Source organism: Nothoprocta perdicaria, unplaced genomic scaffold (assembly GCF_003342845.1).
Source record: "Nothoprocta perdicaria isolate Ctin4 unplaced genomic scaffold, notPer1 scaffold_63, whole genome shotgun sequence".
Taxonomy (NCBI): Eukaryota; Metazoa; Chordata; class Aves; order Tinamiformes; family Tinamidae; genus Nothoprocta; species Nothoprocta perdicaria.
In genome coordinates, this window is record NW_020455899.1 from 2,293,988 (window position 1) to 2,321,590 (window position 27,603).

Consider the following 27,603-nt stretch of genomic DNA (forward strand, 5'->3'; position numbering starts at 1 on the left):
CCTACTAAGTTAAACCATAATTGTAAAATCTGTTAGTAAAATRGAAATGAGTTCTCCTGGTCTTCTTTCTTTTTTATACTTACATGACTAAAAAAACGATCTTTTTTTAGCCCAGTGTAGGGAATACACAGCAAAGGATAAGTTTTCATAAGTTTTCCAGTCCCAGGAGGTGTTTTGGAAAGGATTTAGTTGCTTAAAGATACAGATATAAATTCTCATAGCCTCACCGGATACCTGGATGCACATTATGATCTGGTGGAGCTGAAATCCATGTGGGGCAAACCTGTAACACCACTATACACAGAGACCTGCAGAGATCTAAATGACTTGGAAATGCCCTATCTGCTGCAAAGAACAGTCTATCAGTAGCAAAATACACGCCTAACAGACTGAACAAAAAAGTTAAATACAAGATGTCTAGTACATACACCAATGACTTCTTTGAATAAAATAGCTAGCTTTGCAAATTTTTTCTTAATTCAGACCCCCATCCCAGRGCAGTTTGACTTGGGTAACGAAAAATGCTTGTACTGATGCTTTTAATATTTTGGATGTTCTTGCCCTCTCTACATTTTCATCTAGGAACCTGTGGTTAGCTGTGCAGTGAATGGCAGCCTACGTGACACTGGGCTTGTTTTTCACTTCCCTGAGGAGTAATGTGCAGATCTGCAAAGGTCTGTACAGTGCACATGAAAAATCACYGGCTTAGCAGGCAGAAAATGCTGAGTGACCTTTAAAGGTAGAGTGTAGTAGTGAGGAGTTTTGTGTTAATATGCTGTACACATTCAAGCAATTACAGCACAGACATCCTTTGCATAATAAAAAGCATCTAATTCACTTTAACAGTTGGTTGCTCCTAGTAGCTTTAACAAAGCAATGAAGCAAACATTTCTATAAGAGGTGGGAAACTGAAGTACAGGTGTAAAACAAGATGAATAGATTGAAAACAGAGGTCACCTGCGGTTGTTTAATTCAGCTGCAAAAAAATGTGTTTTTAGTCACTTTTCTCATGCCGTTTCTAAGTGGAGACTCTTTTTTCTTGGTTCCTGAATTGAGCCTCTCATAAGACACTGAACTTCTGTGAAGTCTTCCTTTGAATGGTGAGAATAGCCCAGATGGTATCTGCACCGTTTTAGTTCTACCCTCTGTAGTCTGAACAGTTTCCAGGAGCCTGTTTTTGGTAAACAACTTCTGCAGTGTTCAGAGCGAAATGAAAAGCCCACAGGATCCCCATCCCCTCTTGGGGACATCCTAGGGTGAAGGCACAGGGTGCTGGAGAGAAAATCAAAGCATTGGGGCTGGCTGCTTGTGGAGGGCTGGGGAAAACCTAGCACAAAGACGGATGTAGTGGATGGAACCAAAGATGAGCTTAGCTTGGGTGTCTGCATTTAGCAAGTAGGTGCCAGCGCTTAGAACAAGAACAAGACATGCATATGGGCTTCCCTTCTATAAAACTCCCAAATGTTTTCACATGGGGGTTTCCAGAGATGAATGTGGTTTCTATGTGTTTTTTTTTTCTTCTCTTTTCTTTTTGATTTTTATTCCATGAGCTTCAAAAGTTTGTGATCCTTTTTCAGCTTTTGTTTGCCATTACGTTATTTTGCCGGAAGCTCTGTGTTTTGACCAAAAAACGTGTGAGGAACCATCTCCATTTTTTGGTCTGATCCTGACATGGTGGTTTGATGACTTCTGACTGTACTTTTAAAAGAGGTGGTGAATTGCTGCTTGATCTCTTTCTTTTCTAGGCCCCTTATATTTTTTTGTGTCCCTGCCACTTATCTCTCTTTTCTGTGGTTGCAAATTCTCAGTTTACTCAGTCATCCCTTCCTATAATCCAAGAAAGTTGTACAGAAAAGCCTTTCACTGCTAAGTCCTGGCTTGTTACTCATCTCCCTGTAACTCCTGATAATTATAAATTATTTAAAATCCAAGATGAGATTTCTTCTTTCTTAAGACCTTTGCTAGCATTAGCTACTGCAACTCCAGCTACGATTTACTGACATAATATTCTTTTGAGTGTCAAATTGTTTTGTTTTAGTTTCAAAATATGTGTTGGCATGTTGGAACAGTGAGAAGAATGTATGAGGTTCTACAAAAATTAATTAAGATTTGTAAACATTTTTAGTGGTCCTGTTGTGAGAACCAGTGCTCTCTTGTTATCTCTGTATTGCCAATACATCAGCTTTTGCCAAATAGCAAGTTGATGTAAACTCCATCTTCTTGACAGCTATTTAGGACATTTACTGAGGAAAAGCTAAACAGAATAGTTGTGCCAGATTAATTAGTATAGCCTGTCAAAAGCACTGAGCCAGCCTAAGTTCATGCCCAACCAGGAATTGCAACAGTGCTTAAAAAAGTAAGTGCTGACCCTTGATTGCTGCCTGGCCATCCGTGACAGCCAGGCAACTCATGGGGCTCTTGGAGCTTGACCATGGCCAAGACTTGATTGTGCCTTCCAGATTGATGCAGGCATCTCTTTAGGTTTGGCATAGAACTTGCTGGACAAAGTTGGAAATCTGTGGAAACTTTGTTCTTTCTTTCTTTTTTTTTNTTTTTTTTTTTTTTTTTTTTTTTTGAAACCATCTCCTAGGTTTTATGTGGAAACCAGTAAAGACTTGCACTGCAGCGTACGTCACTGATGTCGCTCTTGGAAGAGGGAAAGAGCAAGGCTGAGACACTCTTGGCGTCATCTTCCCAACCACGCAGCCTTCCACATATTTATCTGTTGGAAAGTGAGCTGTGTGTATAGAGAAGTACAAAACCAGGACTCTTGTGATCCCACGGGTGCCCTAAGTAGTCTCCCTCGTGCCCAGTTCCCTCTATTTTTTTCCACTGAGTGTAGAGAACTGGAGTGACATCCCTTCCTGCTGGAGGAGTGGTTGGGTTTGACTGAGAGGGCTCACAGGGATTCCCATATGAAGGTTCTGACTTTTTTGGCCCTGGCTCTGTACAGCCCTGTGGAAGGTCCCCAGATCCATTTCTGATGATGTTTAACTTCCCTCATTCTTGCTGACTCTTAGACCCTGAAAGCTCAAGCTTTGGCGTTCATCCCGCTCTTGTTTTTTCCAAGCTCCATGTTTCCAAGTCTCCTGTGCGGAGTCTCTGTGATCAATTGTGTGGTGTCTGTCCTTTTGCGGATCTCAGTAACACCTGATGGCCTTTGGCCAGTTGATTTTCTGCTCCTTTTAGTGTTTTTTTTTCCTCCTTGTTAGATGTTTTCAAAATCACTGCCTGTGGGTAGTTTTAAATGAGCTCATGGCCAAATGCATCCACATTACTCTTGACATGTGTTGGGGAAAAAAATTGTCAAGAATCTAGTTAAAGCCACATTTCAGGGGTGAATTGTGGCAGTGTTTTTTCTCCTTGCAACTACTGGCCCCCTGCTCATGTTAGCAGGGCTGGTTGCGGGGATTTCTTATGCTTTGGAAACAGCAGCCTWATTTGTACATGGCAACTCCTGCTGAAGTCAGTGGGATCCCTCAGGACTTGGTGTCCTGCTACTGCCTATTTCAGAAACACAGATCCAGCAGCWTGTTCACTGTGGTGCTTTAGAAGCTTTAACACTTCCATAACAGTCTCCTCTTGCTCAGGAATGGGTAGAACCTCATGGAGATGACCTCTGTTAGCTGGTGTGGGCATCTCGTGCAAGAAGAGCACCAAGGTCCAGAATATTGCTGGGACCTTAGCTTGAGTGGTAAGGTCTTGGTAAGCACATCTCTGAGTATGGCTTCTCCAGGTCCTTACCAAGAACAGCGACCCACAGAAGTCGCCTTGGATCTTGTGCTTGATCCAACAGGCCCCAGCTCCACCAGACCAGTGGATGAGTGGACAGAAACTCACTGCCACTCTGCCCAGAGCTTAACCGGGCTTAAAAGCAGTGTCCATGTGGCTCATGAGAAATGTTTGTACAGCTGGATTGATTTAAGGGGATTGATGGTCTCATCAAGCGTCAGTCTCTCTGGTGGCAACAAACACCAGATGCATCAAAGGTGGTGGTTAAAGCCCTCTGAGGGAAGCAATTATAAAATGAGCTGACCTGAATGCAAGTTTCTTCTCTCTTGAGCAGAGGGAGGAGACTTAAGCAGGACTTTTATATCCCTTCCAATCTTGCTTGCATTTAATCCTTGCTAATGCAGCTTGCGAAGCTCAGTGAACATTTGTCCAGCCCTTTTTTGAGCTCTCAATTTTGGGGACATTATGTCTTCAACAAGCTTGGGATGAGGGGATTTTTTTACTCAACTTTCTTAACTTTTCCTCTTTTTTTTTTTTTTGAGAAAAGATTACAGTAAAACAATAGTTTTAAAAGCTATTACAACACTATCATTCTCTTTTTAATATGTCTGGTGTGGTGAACTTACCCTTAAGCTGTGATCTGAATGCTCTGAGCTGCTTTAATTTTACACATTCTTGTCTTACTCTGGCATAAATAGATGTTAGCTTCAGTTATTTTCATTCATGAATCTATATCTAGAAGCATCATCAGCAGTGTTGAGCACTCCTGAAAATCAACTTATCCCTCTCAGATGCTAAGGAAGAGGCCTTGCACTGTCAAATTTAGACACCCAACTCTGATAAATGCTGCCTTGTATACTTAARATTATTAATTTCTGCCTGTTTTGGCGTAATACAGAGGGAGTTCCACACTAGAATCTTCTTCCTTGCTTTATGATAAAACATAGGCAAATAAAGAACCTGGGAAAATCTGTTCGCAGGGAAGCCCAGTGCAGCAGATGGCTGCTAAGCCTTGAAGAATAGGGCTGATGAATGGAGGTGTCCCAGTGTCCCAGAGGTATGTGGATCAGGAATTTTTTGAGTGTTCAGCTGTCCGTTCCATTTTCCGTTTCATTCATCTGTGGATGGGATTTGGCTCCAAAACAACGTTTAGCTGCCCCATCTCTTAGCCTTAATCCGGGTAAGTTGAATTTTTGTCTGGCTCTCCGAGTTGCTCCTGGCCAGACTGTCTCAGAATGAAAGACTTCTGCTCATGCTGTAGGTCCAGCTGTTGCTTTTCTAGCTCTCCTTAACCCCACTGTCTGCAAGTAAATGTGGCCCTCTGAAAGCAGGGGAGGTGCAGAGGCTGTTTCCAAGCTTGTTCCATCCTGTTCGTGATATTCTTTGTGCTATAAACTCCTTGGTCGGTTTCAACACACTTTCCCCCGAATATTTGTGAGCTACATCCATCAAAACAGCTAGTGATGAATAGTTGGGTTGGTGAACCATGAATATATCCAGGATTCTCTCCAGTGTAAGGTCTATTGCTGAGTTATTGCAGACAAGTGCTGGTCTAAATTTTGCAGAACTGGCTCAAAGCAGGAAGATGGGAGACGTAATGGGGAAAAAACTCCAGGAAAGCCTTGAGCAAAACAGTTCTAGGACACAGGACAAGATAGTTATTAGTCAGTATGCCCTTGGAAGAATACTTAATTGTTGGAGAAGTGGCCTCGAGGAAATGTATAGGTCCACCTCTGATTAAAGAGCCTTGGCTCTCTGTTCTTGTGAATTATGTGTCTCCTGCACTTTGAATTGGTGTTTGTAGTTGACGTTTATCCTAAGGTATTTGGTGGAAGTGAAGTTATTATTGTCCTGGGGGGCAGAATGTTCCATCTGAGTTTTTCTTTAAAGCATATTTTGTATGCTAAAACTCTAGCAATATGAGCCATGAAATGATTTGACATGCTGTAATAGTTGGCTGCCTCAAACATTAGCTGTGAATACAAGGTCACGGAAGGATTTATGGAGTTAATGATTTATTTCATCTGTCACTTCACACATAAGAATTACAGGCAGCATCTTGCCCAGCTGGGAAGAAACTTAATTCCTGACTGCTATTGCAGGCAGGGTCCGCACTGAAGTTCAGTGCTGGTCTATAGTTTGTCTTGGAGAATTGTTTTGCCACCCCTTGCTAAGAGAAAGGTGATTTCAGGGTGAGTCTTTCTCTCTTCCAAGCAACTGGATTTTTGTTTCATGATGCTTGACACCCTCCGGGTGTCTGCTGGTGGCACCAGGGCTGGCGCTGGTGCCACGTGGCGATGCCTGGCCCATCAGTGCTGCTGGGCAGGACAGCAGTCGGGTTTATTTCCCCAGTCTAGCAGCACTGGTCAGGCATGATGCCCCACAAGTACCCTCAGAGAGCACGTATTTTCCTACCTTGTTCTCATTCCGTTTTTTTTGTCCCTTCCTTACTGCAGCCTTTGTCCTTCCATCTCCCTCTACCACTCTTCTTCCAAAGAAACCACCTTTCCCTTGTCTGTGGTTATCCCATTAGTCCCAGTTTTACGATACCTGTATCAACTTGTGGTTCTGATACTATCACAAGGCTTTTTCAGCCTTATGTGCCATTACTGCTTWGATCACCTAGGCCCAGCTGGCCTTACCCTGGATAAACCTGCTGAAGACCAGAGGGGACTYGGTGCTCCTGCATCCCTGCTCTACCCTGACACACGAGTGTTTGGAGACACGATGACGAGCGCTTTGAGCTCAGTGTTGACTTATATCTGCCGTGGTTGACCKTGATGGAAATGGAGCTGAATAAGCAGGCAGCACTCTAGAAATCCAACCTGACAGCACACTTGAATGGGTTTCAAGTTCAGGCTTCTGTTACTTCATTGAAGGATATATAAGCTTTGTTTATTTTGACTCTACAGGCAGAACCACTTGTCTGGGATAATGAAGTTTTGACCCACTCYCATGCTGTTGCCAAGGCTAAAAATGAATTTTTATTGGGCTTGGAAGAGGAGAACCACTCAGAGATGGGTAAGTGCTATTTACTATTACTGTGTGTTAGAAGTTTCTTAAACTACTCAAGCAAATAGTTGCACAGGCTGCTTCTTCATGACCCCCAAGAGTGCATTGTCCTGCTTTCTACACTGCCCTTCTTGGGCACACAGAGAAGGCAGTAAAACCAAGGAGCCCTGGTCTAGAGGAGAGCTTGGCCTGCTGTTCTGACCATGGAAAATGAACCTGTTCCCTGTGTGACATCTTTGCCTTGCATGCGGGTGATGGTTTGGTACTTGGGGTCTCAACAGTTCTCTGCAACAGAGTAATTTTTGCAATTGTATGTGCCAAAACCCAGCCTGTTCTGACTGGTAGTCTTTCCAGGAGTGTCCTGGTGTTCAGCAAGCTGCCATATCCACAGCTAGAGAGATGTAAGATTTTAATTTAGATATTCTGTACTGTTCTCTGTATTTAGTAATAAGGAATCCAGATGCAGGATCGAATGCTGTGCCTGGGGATCAGTCTTGTTTCTTTTCTTTTGTTGTAAACAGAGGATATATTCCACCTTTTCCCAACCTAATATTAGAAGAAATGTAGTTATTACACCTATTTATTTTGCCTTATTTTAATTATCAGCAGTCCCTGCCTTCTTTTGAAACTGAAAAAAAAGAGTATTTCCCCAGGCTGCTGCCTTTGCACCTTGATCCCTCCTAATTGCAAACTTTCTGAGATGTCACTTCTAATTAAAGGAGATTCTATTCGTATCATAGAAGGGCAGCACTTTCTACAGAAACCAGCTGCATATGCTCTTTCACTTAAGTAATATAAAAAAAAGAAAAAAGACTACTAAAATACAMAGCAGAATTGAAGTCTGGATTGTAAGTAAAGTTTCCCCCAGGATCTTTTAGAGAAATGCCGTCCACTTGGGAGATCCTAATTGCAGAGTTGAGGCAAACAACAAAACCTCCCAGATCTCCTTGTGCTTAGGAACTCTAAAAAAATTTTGCACCAAATTGCCACCAAATGTATCAGATTATTCATGAATCACGATGACCTCATTTCATTTGGAGAGACACAATGTGAAAGCACTGTCAGCAGGCATTAGTACATTTCCGGAGATTTGCATTAAATGAGGTATGCTGTGTCCAATAAATCCAAGTGAATCCATTGTTACAGCTAACCAAAACAATTATCAAATGTGATGGGTATTCCGAGCTGCCCGAGTACGGTGAGTACTGAGCGTTGACATAAAGGGCAGCAAAGTGTAAGCCATTATCTCTTGTTTTACATTCACACTTTCCTGTATTGCTTCTTGCTTTGTATATGAGTTTCCTTCTGTCCCTTTACTAATCAGAAACTACCATTAGGGGCTAGCAATCAGTGAAGTGGGAGTGGATTCAAGGGAGACTTTCCCATATGTAACAGTGGTTAACATAAAACATTTGTGAACTGCACCTGAAAACTGCACCTTCATTATGTGAACGTGCAAACACTCTGAAGTGTCCAGATGTTTTTTTTTTTTTTTTGTGTCCACTGGACTTAATGACTGCAGTAAAGACCAAGAAGTGCCCCAGAAATGATCCCTTGCCTTACAGCAGGGCCTCCTCTTGGAGAACTCCTCTCCATCMAAAGGCACAGACATTTGGAAGCAGGAAGAACTGCTGTCCGTGTCCTTGCTCTGATGTGGCAATGACTTTCCAAACGGCACGTCTCTTACTGAGTGTTTGATGCTCTGCACATGAGAATACCAAGGCACGTTTCTCCCCCTTTCTGAAACTTAGATCCAGAACACAGCACCTACTGAAACTGGTTCCTCTGACACAAACGCATCCTCTTCCTCCARGAAGGTGTTTGCCCCAATTGGATAAACCAGGGTGGTGGTATCCCTTCTACTGTTTTCCTTCCAAAAAGCACATCTTAACTGCTGCCAACTTCAGGTGGATGAAAATGGGACACAGAAGCTCCAGTGCAGGTCRCTGTGGAACTCCTGGTTTCCTTTGATCTTATGTATGTCAAATATATCATAACATGTATCTAGGGAGACAGAGACTGGGAGGAAGTGGCTATGTCTGAGAGGTTCTTTATCCCCTTGGTTTTAGAAAAATCCAGACAAACCTGTTAATTTCCAACTTTACCTTTAAGGAAAGAAGGTGTGCTTTTTGTAGATCAAGGGATGAGCGATTTCAGGCAAGCAGGTGACAGGGGCAGAGCAACGGGACACACTAATGTTCAGACGTAGCGCAAGTAACAGCCTGTCACTGTGAGTAGTGAAGTAAGTTCTGAATTACCTAGTGCAAAGCGGACTTCACCTGAAGCCTTGGCTGGCTTCAGAAAGGGAGAACGTGGTACTTGAGCTGCTGAATGGCTTAATCGCTTCTGCAGCCAAATGCATCCTTTCCCTGTTAGACACAACCGTAAACCTGAAGCCCACTTGGATGCCATTGAGAGCACATGTATTTTAACTGGACAGTGAAATGCTTGTATGTGAYACCTCACTTGGCAGAGAAGGAGATCTTATTTTGCGATCCCTGATGGATTTGGGACTTTGTGCTCTTGTTCATGGGTGTGCAGTTCCTGCCTGGTTTCTTTCTCTCCTTCAACAGGAAAAGACACCACGATCACTCATCCTTCTGCTCTGAGGTGACATGCAGGTGCATTCCTTGGTGCAGAAGGTGTATTCCCRGTGGCAGATCAGGCCCCAGGGACCCCAAAATCAGCAAAGTCCTGCAGAGAGGACTAGCAGCCACATGGCCTGCCCACGTTCTTGAGTAAAACCCCGGCCTTCTGCCTTCCAGCAAAAGAAAATATTTTTAAAAAACTGAAACTAAGCTGGATTGTACAAGTCGTCTTCTGAGCCTCGTAACATAAAGGGCGCTTGTTTATAGTGGTCTGGAAATGTGCCCTGCTCTGGAAATGGCCCTGGAAACAGTGATCCCCTTGAACAGCCTCATCTCCTAGACTTGGGTACGCTACAGGCTAGCACTGCTTTATGACTCAATAGTTTTACATTTAAATACTGAAAAGAAAAGGTTTTGGTAATGAGTCAATTAAAAAAATTCTTCCTGGGGGAAACTCTATAAAACGACTACTTAAAATAACATGAAAGTTAAGAACCCCTGTTGGATTAGAAAAAAAAGATYCAGGTCAGTTGTTAAGAAAATATCTTGTTGAGTTTCGTGGACATCTTGGAAAAGTTCTGCGATGGGGTAGGAGTTCTGGAGACGGGAGAATTTTCACCTTTGTGACACAAGGATTAATCTCATTCTCCACACACAGACGCACACAAAAGTACAAATAGTTTCTGGGTTGCTATGTAAATCTGGTCTTTCCCAACAGCTGCTGTAAGAAAAATGTTTTTGAATTCCCGGAGAAACAAATAGCTTTGGAAAGCCTGTCACTCGCTGTTTTGTGTACAGTGAAGTGTCATGAGGCATCTGAGCTCATTGAACAGCTTGCTTCTGCCAAAACGCATGGTGATGGTCCCAGCTGCATATTCCCTCTGACTATCTTGTGCTAGATGTTGTGCTCATCTGATTTCTTAGCAAGATCAAGCCAGCAAAAGAGGAGTGGTTTTTTTAAGTCTAGTTTCTCTTGGAAATCTGTGCTGCATCACCTCTGTGAGGGGATGAGCACTGCCAAGGTTGACATGTGGAAGAGAGTGTGACATACTTTAATCAATGCAACATACACATTCCTGGACCCAAATCATGGAAAGGATCATGTTTGCTGTAGATTTCTGTTTTTTTTAATTCATATTAAGAACTAAGGAAGCAAATAAGAGCAGAATTTTTTTGCAAGCGTAGTCAAACCCCCACAGAAGTTGCACAGTTCTCAGATTAACCCAGCCTGCTAACTAAAACTTCTGCAGTGCTTTAACTGTGATGCTTTCCATTTTGATACCCCATCCTGTGAGGTATTTTAATCTCTTGGTCTTTCCATCCCCAAGTAGTCCAGGAAATCTGGGCTCTTGGTCTTGCATTTTTCCTCTGCAGCCTTTCTTTCCTGAAAAGATGCAGAAATTCATGCTCCTGATTTTTAGACAATTCAATTGTAAGGTTTATGTTGCTTAGTTAGAGGGAAGGGAGCTTGTATGTAGAAAGTATATTAAACRTTATCTCCTGCAACAGTTGAATAGGACATGTGTATGCTTCAAATCTGAAAAGCTATGATGCCTGTGTATGAAATTAATGTTCATTTATTGTATTGTGTGTATCTGAATTAATCAGTTCTTTTATTGTTGCGGATGTCACATTGCTATTTCTGACATACTGAAGAGCAGCAATTTTTAAATGTCAGTGTGGAAATTACACTTTCTTGTAACAACCCCTGATGTTTGCTGCCCCAGTGTTGGTAATGATGCAAAGAGAATGGGAATGGCTGAAGAACAGACTGAGAGCAGTAGGAGGTGACTATTTAAGCGGGTGCTTCAAGCAAGAGAAATGATCCTAACTGTATTGAGGGGCAGAGAAGAGGTGTTGTAGTCAAATGTGCTTTTCCAGATGAGCTTGAGGAGTTTAAAAAGCAGTTTTTTCTCTGGCCGTCATGTTAACTGACGGCACTGAATGCCTCTTTTTCCATTTCCATGGAGTGCAAAAACGGGTGATTTTTGGAGCCCTGCTGGGATGTCTCTGAGGAGCAGCTAATGCTTGAAGCATCCAAAGCTTTAGTCAGAAGTGTACGCTGGTGTGTGCCCGCATAAAAATCGCTGAACACGAGGCAGGACAAGTTGCACTGCACTGAGTCCTCACTGCAGGAGACAAAGCCTTGTTGCTGCTTCTGCCTTGGAATTTGTGTCCAGCCACCTGGGGCAGGTGCTGGGGGCTGCTCCGATGGATGCCAGGCTTCCCAGGCCCTGTGGGGGCAGCTCCATAGGCCTCTCTTTTCCTGTCTGCTCCTTCAGCTTTCGAGGTGAGAAAGGGAGGCCGGGCACAGACGCAAACGCGTCGCAGGCCCGAGCTGTCTCCAAATCTTCCTGAAGGAAGAGCAGTGTATTATCCTGCTGCTGGTGATGGCCTGAATGGTAATGAATGTGTGCAAGGGAGCTTAATTAAAATTTTATGGGCAGATGCAGTTATAGCCTGGTACCACACTGACAAAAGAAATTAACACGGGATACAGCAGAGATTTTTYCTATTCAGTGTTTACTGCTTTTACTCTTTTATTCCTGCGTTGTTTATTTAACACTGTTGGGCTTCCTGAGGAAGAGACTCCCATTTGTCACGCTTAGCATGCTGAAGAGTTCCTGTGCAATATCCAGCTGCATCTCAAGCAGCAGAACTCAGATCCTGCATGTGCACAGCCCTTCCAGCTCCTATGCTTATTTTAGCTGGGTAAGTAACTCAATATGCAGCTCCTGGGGGCTTTGAGAACGCTTTAGCAAGTGTTCTCTTAACCTGGCCAGCTGGACTTTAAAAGGTCTTTAAAGGTAATAGGTAATATCATTTTCTACTGTTTTATCTGCTTTCCTCAGTGGTTTCTGCAAAGACTGAGAGTGTCTTAGATCTCTGGGCAGATTCTGTGTTTTGGTTTGTTTATTTGTGTGCTGTCTTTGCTAGCTCAAAGCCTGGAGACACTTCTTCTAACTGGAGAGAGAGCTTTCTTTTAAGGATCTTTGAAAGATTCTTTAAAAATATAATTTTTAAAATCAATACTAAAATTAAATAATGGAATTAAATAATGTTAGTATTATTGCAGTCAGATAAGTTATAAAATCCGTACTTTGTAGACGTTGCAAGTGTCGCTGCAGCTGTGAGTTGTCAGGGCTGCCCAAGCTTGCTCTTTCAGCGGAAGGCTCTTAAGGAGTTGTTTTAATTATTACTGATATCATTATGTCTAGGTACATGTATAAAATCACCAGCTTCCTTTCCAAATCAAAGAGCAATGGAAAAACAGTGAATTTTGTATTTAAATTTTATGTTTTGCAGCTTCCAAAATCAAAACACACAGCCACTTGACTCCAGGAAGTGTGGCTTTAAARAAAAGAACTACATTACATACAGTAAGCATTACTCATGCTTTTTACGTTAGGATAATGAACCCAGGTTTTTCTTTCTTTTTTTTTTTTTTTTTCCCTTTTATTCCCTCCTATTCTCCCTCATGTTAGCAGCTGTTCCGCTCTACACTTTTGCTTCCCAGGGTAATGACCCTGGGGACTGAGCTATCTCACTGGCCATCTGTGGCCAAAATAGCAATTTGTAGTGGGTAATCTCTCACGCTGCGTGCTCCCAGCACGTGCTGCACGCTCCTTTTGGACGCCGGCCTGTGCTGAGCTCACCCAGGGCCTCGGAGCAGTTGCGGCAAGGTGCCATCGCTCCCGCAGTCTGGACAAGGGAGGAGGATTTTTAGGTTGGTTTCAGTTATACCAGAGGCTTCCAACTCCATTTCTCAGCAGGAAACAACTTGAAACGTGCGGAAGAAATTTTCAGTTGAGTCACAGCATTATTCATTAAAGGCATTCCATGGAGAGCTGGTTACCATGAAGCAGAAAATCCGCACTTGTAAATAAAAATAAATGCATGCACGCACACACATGCAGGGTTCTGACATGCTGGTGTTGCCACTCCTGTTCTAATTGATAGGATTCACATTCCTCACCTAGGAGGTTTTCTCTGTTTCTAGCGGTGACAACTGAGTGACATATAATCACCTGACTTAACTAGCAGGGGGATTTGTGATAAATTCTCCCAATATGAGGCTGCCCTGCCGCAGCCAAAGATGCAGCTCACACGGCGTTGCCAGAAGCAGATGTAGGAACGGTGTAACGCAACACCCCCTTGGAAACCTCTTCCAGCTCTCGGTGACCCGCGGGTCATGGATTGCCTGCGCCGGTTTCCCCATTTGTGCCAGGTTTTTGTGCGGCTGCGATCCCGCGGATCCCACGGCCGGACCGATGGCGGTGCAGGGAATTACATCACTTGGAAAACAGGCTGCGGCACAAGGCAGCCAGCGCCYGTGCAGCATCCCCGGTGTCAGGGCTGGTAAATCCGAGGAGTCCTCCTTTCCCTGGGAGCTCATAATCGGGGGGCTTGAAGAGCCCCGTGTGCTGCCCCCTCTCTGAGAAGGGGGCGTTAATGCTAAAACTCCATTAAGCCCTGTGGTTTGTTCCTTCATCTTTGTCGCCTAGAGACGGTTCTCTTTTATGCACACGCTGCTTTATTGCTTGCACACTGGCGTTTTTAAAGCAAAAATAAGAACTGAGCACGACAAAAAAAAAAATATATATATATATATGTGCGTGTGTGTGTGTGCTTGGCATGATTGTGCATGCAGCCTCACCTCCGTGCTGCTGATGCTGAGCAGAGAGGGKCTGCACAGCAATCAGCTGCGAGAGGACGGTGCCCCTTGGCGAAAGCTTCCAGTCGGGAGCTGGGAAAAGGCTGCGAGGCACCTTGGGCTGCGGGGYGGCCGCCGCGCCTCCCTGGCACATCCTGCGGCTCTCCTGCTCCCGGAGGGTGGTTTCTTTCCTCCTCTCCCCCCTGTACGCTGCCAAGGTGGACTCCTGAGCTCCTGCGATAGACCAAATGAGACTGCAGTTCCCCCGTCAGTTTCATAATAGTCAGAAAGCTTCCATTTAGATCGCGGTGTGCGGTGCCGGGCGGCAGCGGCCGGGAAATCCGAAACTGTTCTGATGCCAGTTGACTAGAGCAGCAGCAGCAATTGAATTAGCTGAGAGCTAGCTTTATAGATAAACTGATGAGCTGTGCATTTTGTGTCTTTGACCAATGGGTAACTGCTGGAGCTACAGTAACCTCTGTGAGTAAGGAGTCTGTTCAAGCAAATATCTCTATTCTCTAGCTAGCTTATATATATATATGTATATATATATACTGTGTAGACTGGAGACACTCACACCATTCTTTTATAAAAATGTAACTGTAAAAAAAAATGTCTGTCTATGCTTCTAACCTGTGCTTTGCTTCCTAGAATTTCCTTTTATTATGCTGTAGGCAAGCTTGATTGAAATGCAATGGTTATTTACCTATGAAATATCCTATCTATGCCAGTGCTGAYTTAAGGCATGAATTCTTTCATCCTCTAGTCATTAGAAAGGCTGCCAGCTGCTCTTAGGTTATATTTGCCCTATATCAATTTTCTAGTCATTCACCCCCTTGCTGTTTTAGCTTTTTTTTCCCTTCTCTCTCTCTCTCTCTCTTTCTCTCTCTCTCTCTCTCTCTTTTAATTTTTGCTTTGTTGCAAGAAGCCACCTTCAATGCAAAGTAGAAATTGGTGTTACCTGAGAGTGTGTGTCCTTTCTTTGTTTGTTTGGTGGTGGTGGTGGGTGTTTTTTTTCCCTGCTCATCTTCAGTGGAGTCCTTAAATTTTGTTGTTGCCTTTCTAGCCTTGTTTGTAATGCGGTCATATTGGGGGATGGGGCTGGACAGGATATGCCAGGAGCTGCAGCAAGACATGATGCTGTGGTGGTGGATGGGAGTAAGGGAGGAGTTTCCCTTAAAGAGCTCCAGCTCCTCTAAATCCTGCCCTTGGAATGAGGCGCTGGGATCTCCCCGAGGTGGCTGCATGAGCAGGTGGCAGCTCCTRGTGTTTCTGTGCGGGGCATGAAGGGCTCCATGGTGTTGTGTGTGGTGCTGCCTGGTGCACCAGGATGCGCTTGGGCTTTGATGCCACATCACTGCGTTCCATATTGGGCACCRAAATGGGCAGTTTTTATCTGGGTTAAAAAGGCAGGAATCCTGTTTGTTTGCATTTGCTTGAATACTGCTACAATGGAAATATTTTTAGAGCAGAGTTACTGTGATCCTAAGTTTTATATATTWAAAAAAAAAACCCTCTAACTTTCTATGCAAAAGTGTTTCCTCTTGCCCAGTCGGAGCCCCTAGAGCTTTGCAAGTCTTGCAGATTTCACAGAATTGCCAAAAATTTGAGGTTGGAAGGGGCTGCTGGAGATGCCCTGGTCCCACTCACCTAGAGCACGCTGGCCAGGATTATGCTCTCACCTTCTGTATGAGCCTGTATATAGATGTTTCATGTGTATAACTCGTCTTGAGTTTACCAGATGTGGCAGGAGGTAGAACCTGCACAACAGTAGGTGTTAGTGAGGAGAGGTAGATGAGACATTTGCTCTGCACTGTTTGCTGCTGCTGTCAGGCACCTTCTGTGAGACAGAGCGGTGCCCAGCGGTGTGTTAGAGCTCAGCCAGGGAAAGGCCGGTGGCAAGTTGCCCTTGAGGCAGCAGGGTCCTCGTGGGGAGGATGTTGTCAGCAGGGCAGGGAGGGGATCCTGCCCCTCTGCTCAGCTCTGGGGAGGCCAAACCTGGAGCACTGGGGGCAGCTCTGGGCTCCCCAGGACAAGAGRGATGTGGAGCTTCYAGAGAGGGGCCAGCGGAGAGCGAGAAAGGTGATTAAGGGGTGGGAGCCTCACTGTTGACCAGGTTGGTGCCTGGTGCATATTTAGGACCTGGCCTTGGCATGTCAGCAGTGAGGAGCCCCATGGAGAGGATGTGTAYGGAGAGGGAGCACCCTGGGGGCACCAAATACGCCCGGCCATGGGAGCCCTGTGTGCGCTGCTGGTGGGTGCAGAGCTCTSCCCTCCTTAGGGATGCAGCAGGGCGCTGCACAGGGCAGAGGAGCTTGTCTTTGGAGGAAGGCTTAAGCCAGCACTAACAGCGAGAATGCTGAGGATGTTGGCCCAGGAGCTTGTGCCCTGCAGGTCGGGTGCAGCTCGGAGCAATGCGCCCAGCGGCTGTAGGGCATGGTCTGGTGCCTGCTCCACGGAGAAYGTGGCGTTGAGGACAGTGCAGAGCGGCCTGGCTCTGCCCATGCAGCTGAGTGCCAAGGTGGGGCTAATCTGGCTAATCTGCTTAAAGGAGGATCTGACAGGCTCATGGAAAACTGGCCCAGGAAACTTTTATTCTGGAGCAGTTGCATCAATGGAACTGAAATTCCAGGGCACTTACTGGGAAGGTGACCACAACTGGGCTCATTCCCMGGCTGTCATTTGGTTGAGCCCATGCACAAGGTGCCCTGCAACCCTCTGTGCACAGAGCTCCTGGGTGGCTCATGGTGAGCTAAGGGAAGCCACGGGAAGGTACGAGCGACATTAGTGCTGAGCTAGCATTAAATTATCCTTGCTTTTACCTTGGGCTCGGCYTGCTGCTGGCCGCAGCTACCCCGTTCCTTCTCAGGAACAGCTTGTGGCCAGGCAGCGCCGAGGGAGGGCAGAAATCTGTTTGCAAAGCAGCATCTGGAGCTATACCCTAGAAAGGGCAGTGCTTCCAAAGTGTGCATTGGAGCTGAGCCCTGGAGCTGCCTCCCAGACACTRCTCACAATAGGTGTTTGTATCCAGCCCCTTTTGTTTTGTTTAAACCAGTTTGTACTTCGGGATAGGGTTTTCCAGAGTGTGCAGCAAACAGATGTTGCTCCTTTTTCCAAAATCTCAGTTCCTCTTGGGCCATTACATAAGAAGGCCACGTGCTCATCCGTGTGTCATCCATGAGGTCCCTCAGAGAGCAGTGGATTCTGTGTTACCAAGAACAATGGCAGAAGCTGAGTGCTCAGCTCTTTGGAAAATAAGACCACCAGCCTTTTCCCCCACTTTATTTTTAACAATTGCAGTTGGAAAAACATCACTCAGTGAGAGGGGGAACAAGCTTTCCAGGCCTCACTGCTTTTATTTTTTGACTAGGAATGCGTGAGCCTTGRAATGTAAAGGCAACACTGACATGGTTGTCAATTACATGAGTTGTTAAAGGAAGATGGCAGTACTGGCAGAAAGTAAAATTGCCCATTAATTGCCTTGTAATTCAGCTAATTGRTTTTGTTGTGACTGTAGAATCTGTGGGATGTAACTCGTTATTGTCCCTATATTTCATCTTGATAAATTAAAATGACTCGGAATCCTTTAAATTGTTTAAAAATAACACCAGCATGTATGGCACATGCTGTGGATGGGTGTTAAGCCTCTGAATATCTGCTTTCTTCAGCCCTTTCATCTGACCAGTGTGTATTCACGGGCCATTGGGACCTGAAGTGTGGCAGGCATTTCTGGTATTTCTTCCTTTGCAAGGCAAACCTCTAAAGCAGTCTGTCCAAATACTGCAGTGTGAAAGGGCTGCTTGTGGATAGGTAAGTGCAGTGTGAAAGCAGGCAGGAGCGAGTGGAGCAGATGGGAATTTTCTCTGCAGGGGAGAACACAGTTACGCTGCTCCTTGCGCACTGGGAGAGGAGGTCAGGCTGTCTCCTGGTGCATACAGAGGATAAACCCATGGTTTCTTTCCTTTCCTTTGCAGGTAGTGGCCATGGAAGCAGCACTTTGCTCCCCCACACCATCATCAACGAGTTTCCCGAGTATGGCACCATAGAGGCAAGCGGGGACTCCATGARGAGCTGCTCCGAGCGTCAAGGGGAGCCTGTGCTCTGCGGCCCCGAGCGGCGGGTCCCTGGCCAGCCACTTCCCGGGGGCGCCGCCGCCAGTGCACGTGCTCCAGGAGTCCCCACCAAAGCATCACGGCTGCGCCTTGCAGAGGAAGGCTTGCAACGGGAGGGAAACCCGCCGGAGACTGCGAGAGCCTCCGCGTGGCCCGCAGGAACAGAGGTGCACGAGGAAGCAAATGCTCCTCTCGTTTCAGAGGCGCAGATGGAAAAAGAGAGGGTTACTGGCAGCCAGAATGYGCAGGCAGCCAGAGAACCAGTTCCAGCAGGCCAAGAAAAACCCTCAGACATGCCTCTTCCATCTGAAGGAACAGCTGAGGAAAAAACGCATTTGATCACAGGAAAAGATCTGGCTGCAGTATTGACTGGAGAAAAGCAGTCAGAGCCCTCACAAGCCATCAGTAATAAAGCTGAGGAGGTCCACGCAGCGCAGGAGACGAGCTGCCGTGGGCCATCTGCAGCAGGGCTGGAGGCAGCCGGCAGAGCGCAGGGCTCRGCCCCCTCTGCGGAGGTTTCAGCCTGCAGCGAAGGCAAAATGCAGATGGGCCCTGAGAGGAGGCTCTCCAGAGAGGCAGCTGTGGGCAAACATGTGGAATTCCAAGGGGTGGAGATCTTATGGTTGAGAAAAGCAGAGGAGCAGAGAAGAAAGAAGCATTTGCTGCTGGAGGCTGTGTCTGTGGAGAGGAAAGCCCTCGCCAGGATACCCAGCCACTCAGTGCCACCCATGGTGTCCCCGGCACTGATCTCCTCACCAGGGAGCACTTGGAGGGAGGGATGGGAAGAGCCGARGCCAGGAGCCCTCCCTGGAGCTGCTCCATTGGCTTTGCTTGATGAAAGTGGGGAGGATGAAGTCTTCCTGAAGGAGGACGAGAAACACGACGGAGATGCCAAGGCTGCAGGAGACAAGGACAGGTAGAAGGGCTTTTTGGGGGTGCTGCGGGGGGCACGGTCCCTCTTTCCTCATGGAGAGTTCAGCTCAGCTCAGCCACCTTCTGTGAAGGAAAAAGTAGTGATGTGCTAAATACTGTCTGCTTAAGTAAGTGTAAAGTGCCTTGGTTTGCTTGGTTTTCATAGGTAATCAAACAGTAATAAAGGGTCCCATGCTTGAGCTCTGATCTGGGGCTACTGCTAAAATCAGCTGGAATTCAACGCAGGGCAGCCTGTCTCTCTGTCCTTTGGGATCTGTTGGGTTCTGCTGTGATTAGTGTGTGGGATTTCCCGTGTTTATGGTCCTAGCGACTGTGCTGGCAGTGTAAGGAACCCCACAGTGTTCCATGTGCTCCCGAGGTGCTGTGGTTGTGTGCAGGCAGACAGATCTCAGCCTTCACTTAGACACACGCTTCTGGCACCTGTGGCTCTGAAGCACAGCAAAAAACGGTCTACTAGGTTTTATTCTTTGTAACCGAGACACTAGGGGGTCAATGAGGAGTCTCCAGTGCCTCCTGTTTCCAGGATGCTCCAGCTCCATGTCCGTGGCTCCCGAGGAGTCTGGCTCGCTATTTCTGACTCTCAGACCCTCTGGTCCTGCTTTGTCAGGCCAACTCCTGGAGGCAGGGAGAACGACGGCACAGGACGCCGGCTGGAAATTGTCTTTCTCTGTGTCCAGTTCCAGCATTTTGGGGCAGCGGTAGAGAAAAAGGGGGTGAGTGGAAAAAGCAGAAGAATCTTTGTTTCTGGAAAAAAACCAAGCGTAAACATTGGTATTAGCACCTCTCGTCCTAAAAAGTGATGGTGGGAACCCTCAGTGTTTCTGTGGTGCCTTGGGTCCAGGTGGTGTGGAAGGAGCTTTGAAAGTATTGCTGCCAGATGGTTTGGGATCATGTCCCAGGGAAGATGTTTGGAGGGAGCACTGCCTATTTGATGCCTCTCTTTACACATCATGACCTGGCAGCCTCCTGCTTCCTGGGCGTCTCCTGGTTTTGGTAGCAGAGAGGTGATCTTAACTTATGTCTGTTGACTACAAGAAGGCCAAACACAGAATCACAGAATCCTTAAGGTTGGAAGGGACCCTAGAGCTCACCTAGTCCAACCTCCCGCTCCAGCAGGGACACCCAGAGCACGGGGCACAGGGTGGTATCCAGGCAGGTTGGAAAGATCTCCGGAGAAGGAGACTCCACAGCCTCCCTGGGCAGCCTGTGCCAGGGCTCGGGCACTCTCACCGTTAAGAATTTTTTTCTTAAGTTCCTGTGGAACTTTTGACGCTTCAGTCCCCTTCRGTTCTGGCTTTCTCATCTCTGAGTTTCCAGCTGCCTTTGCTCCCTCTTGTGTTAATGCGCTTTGGAGAGTTTTACCTCAGTGCTTTGCCTAAGACCCTGGCTACAGAGTTGCAGCGCCAACAGACTCTGCTGCGCTTGGGAGMAGACTTTGGTTCAATGCAAACTGCTTTACTGAGCAGTCCCTTGCAGGGCAGGCAGGAGTGGTGCTAGGGAGGCCTTTTGAAACTGTGAGTGCTTTTCTTCTCTGTGCATAAGCAGCTGATGTTATCTGGCAGACAATACTGGGCTTCCTTTGTTTTCCCTGGAATATTGTTTCCTTTTGTGTCCTCAGAACTGTAACATAGCAGGGAGAGATGCGGTGCCAGTTGTGGACTGGGGCAAGGAGAGATGTGATGCCAGTTGTGTTCAGGGAGGCAGAAGGAGAACAAGGAGCAGTACGAGGAGATAGAGGCAACTCACCCGCTGCTTTCACAGCGTCACTGAGGTTTGCTCTGCGGTGTTGATCTGACCGTGCTAATTTAATCCCTTTCTGATTGATTTCTAGGATCATGGAGGAGGAGGAAGCAGCCATGGGAGGCTATGAAGACGTGAGGCACTCCGATGTCTCCACGGATCTGTACAGCTCGCAGTTTGAGAACATCCTGGACAACGCGTCTCTATACTACAGTGCGGAGTCACTGGAGACCCTCTATTCCGAGCCTGACAGCTACTTCAGCTTCGAAATGCCGCTCACTCCGATGATCCAGCARCGCATGAAGGAGGGCAGCCACTTCCTCGAAAGGACTTCAGCCTCGGCACAGCAGGAGGTCTTTAGGCTTCCCACTGAAGGGGAGCTGAAGAGTCACCACGAAGGGATCTCCAATGGCTTAAGAGGTGCAAGTGAAACTCTCTTCAAAGGAGACGTCACAGAAGTTCCTCACTTGGACAGGTACAGATAGTAGATGAACTTTATGTTGTGTGTTTGTTTCTTTCCAGTGTCCATTTACTTCAGTGAACTTCAATAACATTGGTTGGCTGCTCTAACACTGCCTGTTTCCTAAACAGAATAATTTCCAGTGTAACAAAACGAGCTGAAGAAAACACAGCAATCCAAACCTGTATTTTATTAGAAAAACTGGTGTATACTTTATGAAAGCATTGTAGGTCTCTGTGTAAGGCTTGTTCAAATAAAAGGCTGGGCTGTATTGCAACACTCCCAGGACCCTTCTCTTTGAACAGTTAATCTTCTGTTGCAGATGAACGTTTGTTCATCTCCAGGTATACCTAAGTCTACTAAAAGCAGTGCTAGGAAAAATATAAGCCGTGTTTCCAAATGCAGCTCTTCATCTGGATACTCAAGTTTGCCACTTATTTAGTCAGGATGAGATTTTACTCCTATCATGTCCATGAGTTTAGAGATTGTTAGATACTTGTTTCCTTTATATGCAAATAACTGATGGAAAGAGAGTGCTACAAAAGTAGTATTATCTCCTATCTGAAAAAAGGAGAAGCAGGGAAACCTCATGGGAGAGGAGTCATGTCAGAAGCAGAAACTTGCTAAGTGGTCAGGAAACATGTTCAGAGAAACTCATTTTACGGGAAAACTTTGCTGATTTTGTGTTGGCCACGAGGTGCAAGGGCACCAAGGCACAAAGTGGGAGATGGAGCCAGAAGTGACCACGTGTTGAGGGGTGAGGGATGTGGGTACCTCGAATCTCCATCCTGCACGGATAAGGACGTTACCTAAGACAGGACTGCTCTAGTCTGAGCTTTCCTGGGTGCTGGTGTTGGGGGACCTTTTACCTGTTTTGTTTCTTTCATTTAAGTGTGAAGTGAATCCTCTGGGGCAAAGCAGGCAAAGTAGTTACCATCATGGGCTCAGATACAGCTTATTCCTAAAAAAGCAGGCAAAGGCACTTAGTAATTCTTCTAGTGCTTCTTTCTGTCATTCCTATGGAAAATAAGTGCTTAGATCTTGCACAGCTCTTAGCTGTTTAATACTTACAGGCATGAAGTAAATGCTCATGTGCTGCAACCAAAACRGAGGCAGAAACTTAGGTCAACACTTGTAGCTCCCATTTTCACTGAATGCCCAGGATTTCTGCGAGACTGAGCGGGAGGGAGRTAGACAGCACGTGCACACCCTGATTCTCTGCCCCATAGTTGTGTTCTCTAGTGCCTGTMAGGCTGAAAACTGCTGCCTATGTTGGCTTGGCGAGACAAACRTTACCATGAAGAAAAGTTGAGCTGGGTAATGCTTGAAAATATGCTTGGTATCTACCTAATGCAGATCAGGAGTTAAGCTGTTTCAGCTTAGGTTTGCAGGCACAGTGAAATAAAACAGGGTGTTTTTTTCCTCTCCTTTTTTTTTGAGTTCTGCTTTGTCCCCACCATAGGGGGAGGGAAGAAGTGTCCTGAGCAGCRGGACTGCTGCGAGTTTTTGCTGCTGACGTTTGCAGCTTTCCGTTCAGAGGCTGCTCCATCCCATCCTGCTAGATGCCATCCTAGAGCAGGGCACAGGGACCTGCCAGGTCACTTACACTGTGGTGTTGGGGCCGGGGACGGATTGCAGTGTTGGGGCTACTTGGGGTTTGTGTGTGGAGGGGTCTGGGCTGCTTTGCTGCAGTGCCCGGTTCTCCCAGAAATAGCTGCCCGAACCACGGATGTTATTCCTACGGATTTGGGAGTGTGAGTGTGCAGCCGGAAACAACCCTGGGCTGTAAAGAGGGGATATCAGAAGAGGAGGTATCATAAGAGGAGATATGAGAAGAGTGGATACCCAGAAGAGGAGATACCAGAGGACAGGGTGTCAGAAGAGGAGATACCAGATGAAGGGTTATCAGAAGACAGGACACCAGGAGAGAGAATATCAGAAGATGGGTTATCAGAAGACAGGGTACTAGAAGAGAGGTTGCCAGAAGAGGAGATACCAGAAGAGGAGATGCCAGAAGGCTTTARTTGCCCTGAACCACCTTGCTCTGCAAGTGGGGCTAGTGCAACTSATCCCTTTCCTTGCCAAGCCGCCGGCTTTTCCCGCACCCTGYGGGATGTTTAAGCCCCAGGCAAGATCTAGTGTCCTGCTGCTGCTTGCAGTGCTCCGTGAGGCCACCGGAGGTCTCTCCCTGCATCCCGGAGCTCCCTGCAGTTTCCTGCGCTGTGAGGGCCTGGAGGCCCATCCACACCGGGTGAGCAGCCCTGAGGATCCGGATCTGCAGGCGGGAGCAGGGACATAACAGGAACCTGTCATGCAGGGGGCATCCTAGCGAGGCTGCAGTGCAGCAGGGCTAACAAAGCCTCCCCTTTTCTCAGCAACCTCTCATCTGACTGCACTGAGTCAAGAAACAAACCCAGCGCTGCGCAGCTCCCTGCATGTTGGTGCAGCAAGGCGTGTGGGGAAGTGTGTGTGAGGAAATACACCCCAGCAGCAGGGACAGCTCATGCACTGACGGGTTGAAAGCACCCACAGCCTCTGTGCTGGGGCAGGGCACAAGCAGAGACGTGGATGTGAAAGCCAAGGGTTAATAGCACCTGGAAATGAAAGCAGCCATCAGGCCAGGGGAGCAGGACCACAGTGCTCCCATATCCCTGCCGGTKGCTGCCGTGTCTCCTGTATCTCTCCATAAGGAGCCCTCGCGTCAGTGGCACACGGACCCTAGATGGCGTGAGGTTTTAGTGAATACCGTGGAAACCTAATCTTGTAGTGAGTAAGCGGGAGGGTAACATCCTTCCCCGCTCTTAGGAAATCACTGGCTCTGGGAGGGGTCACTGCTGGTATGTGAAGGCCAGTCACATGTCTCTGCAACCGAGAAAACGGGAAAAGTTAAGTGATTAGAGCCTTGCACGCTGCGCGCTCCCGCGGGCTGCTCCACGTCCGGATATTCTGTCCCTGCTGCCCTGTCAGCTGCTGGCCCTGGTGGATGCAGTAAGTCCCAACACTGTGCCCGGGGCTGGGCCCTTTCCTGGGAGCAGCRATTCCAGAGCAACGCGTCCTCGGGCCGCGTGCTCCGAGGAGGGAGACGGGGGAGCCGAGTGAGGCATCTCTGCAGCTTGTGGCCTTCAGCTCGTGTTGCTCTTTGGGGCTGGTGTCTTGCCTGGTGAATAATGAGGATTTCTAAAGGGGAGACCTCCTGGGGGGTGGCAGAGCTGCCTTTTTCCGGGGGCCTTATATAACTTTATAGAGAAGCCTTTTTGCAAGGTGCTCTAGAGGCGCCGGAGGGAGCTGCCTGGCATCACTGCATCTAATCCAAGTGGGATGAGCAGCTCCAGCACCGCAGGGTGCAGCTCACTACGTCTGTGTCCAAGCACAGCATGAAGTTCTCTCCCCGATGATTCCCTCCTTCTTTTTCTGCTTTCACACACAGTTTCAGTTATTTTTTTTTCTGTGTTCTTTAGAGTTCCCTTCTGCTCAGCACAAGTAGGAAAGGCAAAAGAACAACCCCAGCAAACCCCACGCTGTGGCATTTCCCCCCTGAGTCATCTTGGGCGGTGTGGTCCCTCTCTGAGGACACAGCCCAGAGCTATTGAAAACAGGAGGGAGAGGAGGATCGTGCACTGCAGCTCTCAATCCCCAGATATGCCAAACATTTGCCACCTGCCATCATCATAAGAGCGTTGCTGGTGCTCTGCAAATTTTGCTCGTCATGTTGCTGTATGGCCTGACCTTCTTAAAATCTCATGGTAATAAAGCATAGGCTGTTTTGTTTCTTCAGCATCTTGGTGCTGCTCCAGTGTTTCTTTCTACTGCCACTTGGGTTATTCTTTCTTCCAGTAACTATGTTGATAGATAAAACCAGTTTAAGCATGGTCTGATTCTCCTCCTGTTTTATCAGTACTGTGCCCATCAGTCATAATTTTGATTTTTGTTTGGTGTTCTGGTATTTTTATCCAGCGTGGGTATATGCTGCAGTGCTTGTGTATTTAACGCATAGCCTTTATTCACTAGGTTTATCACTCTACAACAGCAGCCCCSTGTGTTTGCTGGGGTTTCCCCCCCTTTTTGAAAACTCCGTGCGCTCTTTGAGTTTGGGGAAGGTTTGTACAACTGTCTCTAGTCCCCATATGAGCTGTTGTTTTAGGAAAAGGGTTTGCTGACTCTGACTTCAGCCCCCAGCCTCCTGCAGAACTAAAGTGAACAAAACGAAAATCTGGGAGCTCACAGGGACAAAGTAATAATAATAATAATAATAATATAATAATAATAATAATATAATAATAATAATAGTAAAAAAAGCATAGAGCAGCTGCTCAGATGACCATGCAGGGCTCTCCGGTGTAAAGGTGTCAGCAAATAGGATACGAGCTCCCTGTGTTTGGACCTTTCCCTGAAGCTGAGGGGCCAGGAGGCTCCATTCACCATGAGGGGGRCAGCCCATGGGCTCCTGGTGCCTCCTGTCCTTCCTTCTGCGGGATGCACAGCTCCTGACTGGTACAAAAGTGCCCAAGGAGGCAGAAATGATATGAGGAGGAGGATGAGCGCCCCAAACACCCGTTGCTTGCACAGCTGCTAGAGCTATGGGAGGTTTCCTTGTTCTCCCCATCCTTGCCGAGCCCTGTTTTTTCCCGTTGCTGTTGCTGCTATGAAGCATCCCTTCTGGAAGTGGCTCTTTGAGGAGGGTACCGTGCGAGGGCGGTGTGCGGAGCGGGTCCTGGGCCWGTGTCGCAGCGCGCCCCACGGAGCCAAGAGCTGGGGGCCAGGAGCCTGGAGCCTGGAGCTCGGCCGGTGGTGCCGCTGCACCACACAGGGCTGCACCATCATGGCCAAAGCAAGGGCAAGGAGGCTTCGGGAGCAGGGAGGCCTCTCTGGAAGACAGGAGGCCTCATGAGTGGCCTCCATGGGTGCTGGGAGGTCTCACGAGCAATCTCTTTGGGCACTGGGAGGCCTCACATGTGATCCGCATGGGTCTGGGAGACCTCAYGAGYRACCTCCTTGGGAGCTGGGAGACCTCACGAGYGACCTCCTTGGGCACTGGGAAGCCTCACGTGTGACCTCCATTGGTGCCAGGAGGCCTCAAATTAGATTCCATGGGTGCCAGGAGGCCTCACATGTGACTTCCATGGGGCCTGGGAGTCCTCATGAGCAACCTCCTTGGGAGCCAGGAGGTCTCACCAGAGACCTCCATGAGCTCCAGGAGACCTCAAATGTCATCTCCATGGGCACCAGGAGGCCTCAAGTGTGACCTGTGTGGGGCCCAGGAGGGCTCACAAGAGACCTCCATGAACAGCAGGAGGCCTCGTGTGACCTCCATGGGCTCCAAGAAGCCTTATATCAGATTCCATGGGCTCCGAGAGGCCTCACATGTGACTTGGGTGGCCTTTCCATGGCTCTGCTGCCATGAGGCACCCTGGGAAGAGCATCACTGTTTTCCATGTGCTTCCCAGGCCAGGAAGCGTTGTGCGTGGCATGGGGAGCTGCGGAATGTCTCTCCCTGTGAGGGTCCCAGGCAGGAGGGGAGGCAGCCGGGATGTTTTCCATGGTATCCTTGTCCTGCAGGGGCCAGCGGCACGGCTGGCGAGGCCCTCGCTGCCCTCCGAGGGTCGCAGCCCAGCCCGCCGTGCCCTCCTCTCCTCTTGCCGTAGTCCCAGAAAGGTGGGATTTGGACGTGCTGGATGCGGGCCTGCCGGGAATGGCTCTTGGGGCTCCTTTTAGATGCTGGCTCCCTACCTAGGACCTGCGGGGTTTCTTTTAATCCAAGAGAGAGGAATGCGAATGCTGGGAACAAGAGGTTGTTTTAGCAGCAGGTGCAGTCCCTGAAGATGACTCCACATGTGTATTATTGACAGCAAATGAGAGATTGCGGTGTTTTAGTTTTATTTCCCCTCTTTGTGGAGTGACAAGGTTGAACAGAGAGAGCTCTTTACACAAAAAATAAAAGATTGCTGGGAGCAATGTAAACCAATGGGAACGGTTYGGGAATGGTTTGGCGCTGCGGAAGAGTGACCCAGCCTGCTCYGGTGCCCCGGTTCCCCTGCTACATGGAACATCTGCTCCCATTCCTCATTCTGGGTCGTTGTGTGAGGAGGAGCCCATGTTGTCAACCGCTCTACCCACACAGTGTGTGTGGATGGGGCGTCCTTGGGGAAGATCCATGTGCACCTGGTGGGCTGCAGGTCAGATCCTGCTGCAAGCATCAGCCATGGATCTGCTGTTTAACCGTGGACCTGCTGTTTGACCTTGGACCTGCTGTTCCACCATTGTGCAAAATGCTACTGAAGGGGAACCTTTCCCTTGGTGCGAAGCTGAGAGGGGTCCAGGTGGCCCCAGGTGCCACCTCCACCCTGAGCAAGTCTGCAGATGATCCCAAGCCGG

At 47.6% G+C, this 27,603-nt stretch overlaps 1 protein-coding gene across 1 annotated transcript in view; it reads left to right on the forward strand.

Annotated features, from left to right (window-relative positions):
* Positions 1-20,812: 20,812 nt before the first annotated feature.
* PSD3 (pleckstrin and Sec7 domain containing 3) overlaps positions 20,813-27,603 on the forward strand; it is a 71,284-nt gene continuing 64,493 nt past the window's right edge. Inside the window, exon 1 of the mRNA XM_026049942.1 lies at positions 20,813-21,246. Within this exon, the coding sequence (XP_025905727.1) occupies positions 20,867-21,246 (380 nt within the window). The 5' untranslated portion in view covers positions 20,813-20,866. The remainder of the gene's footprint in view (positions 21,247-27,603) is intronic.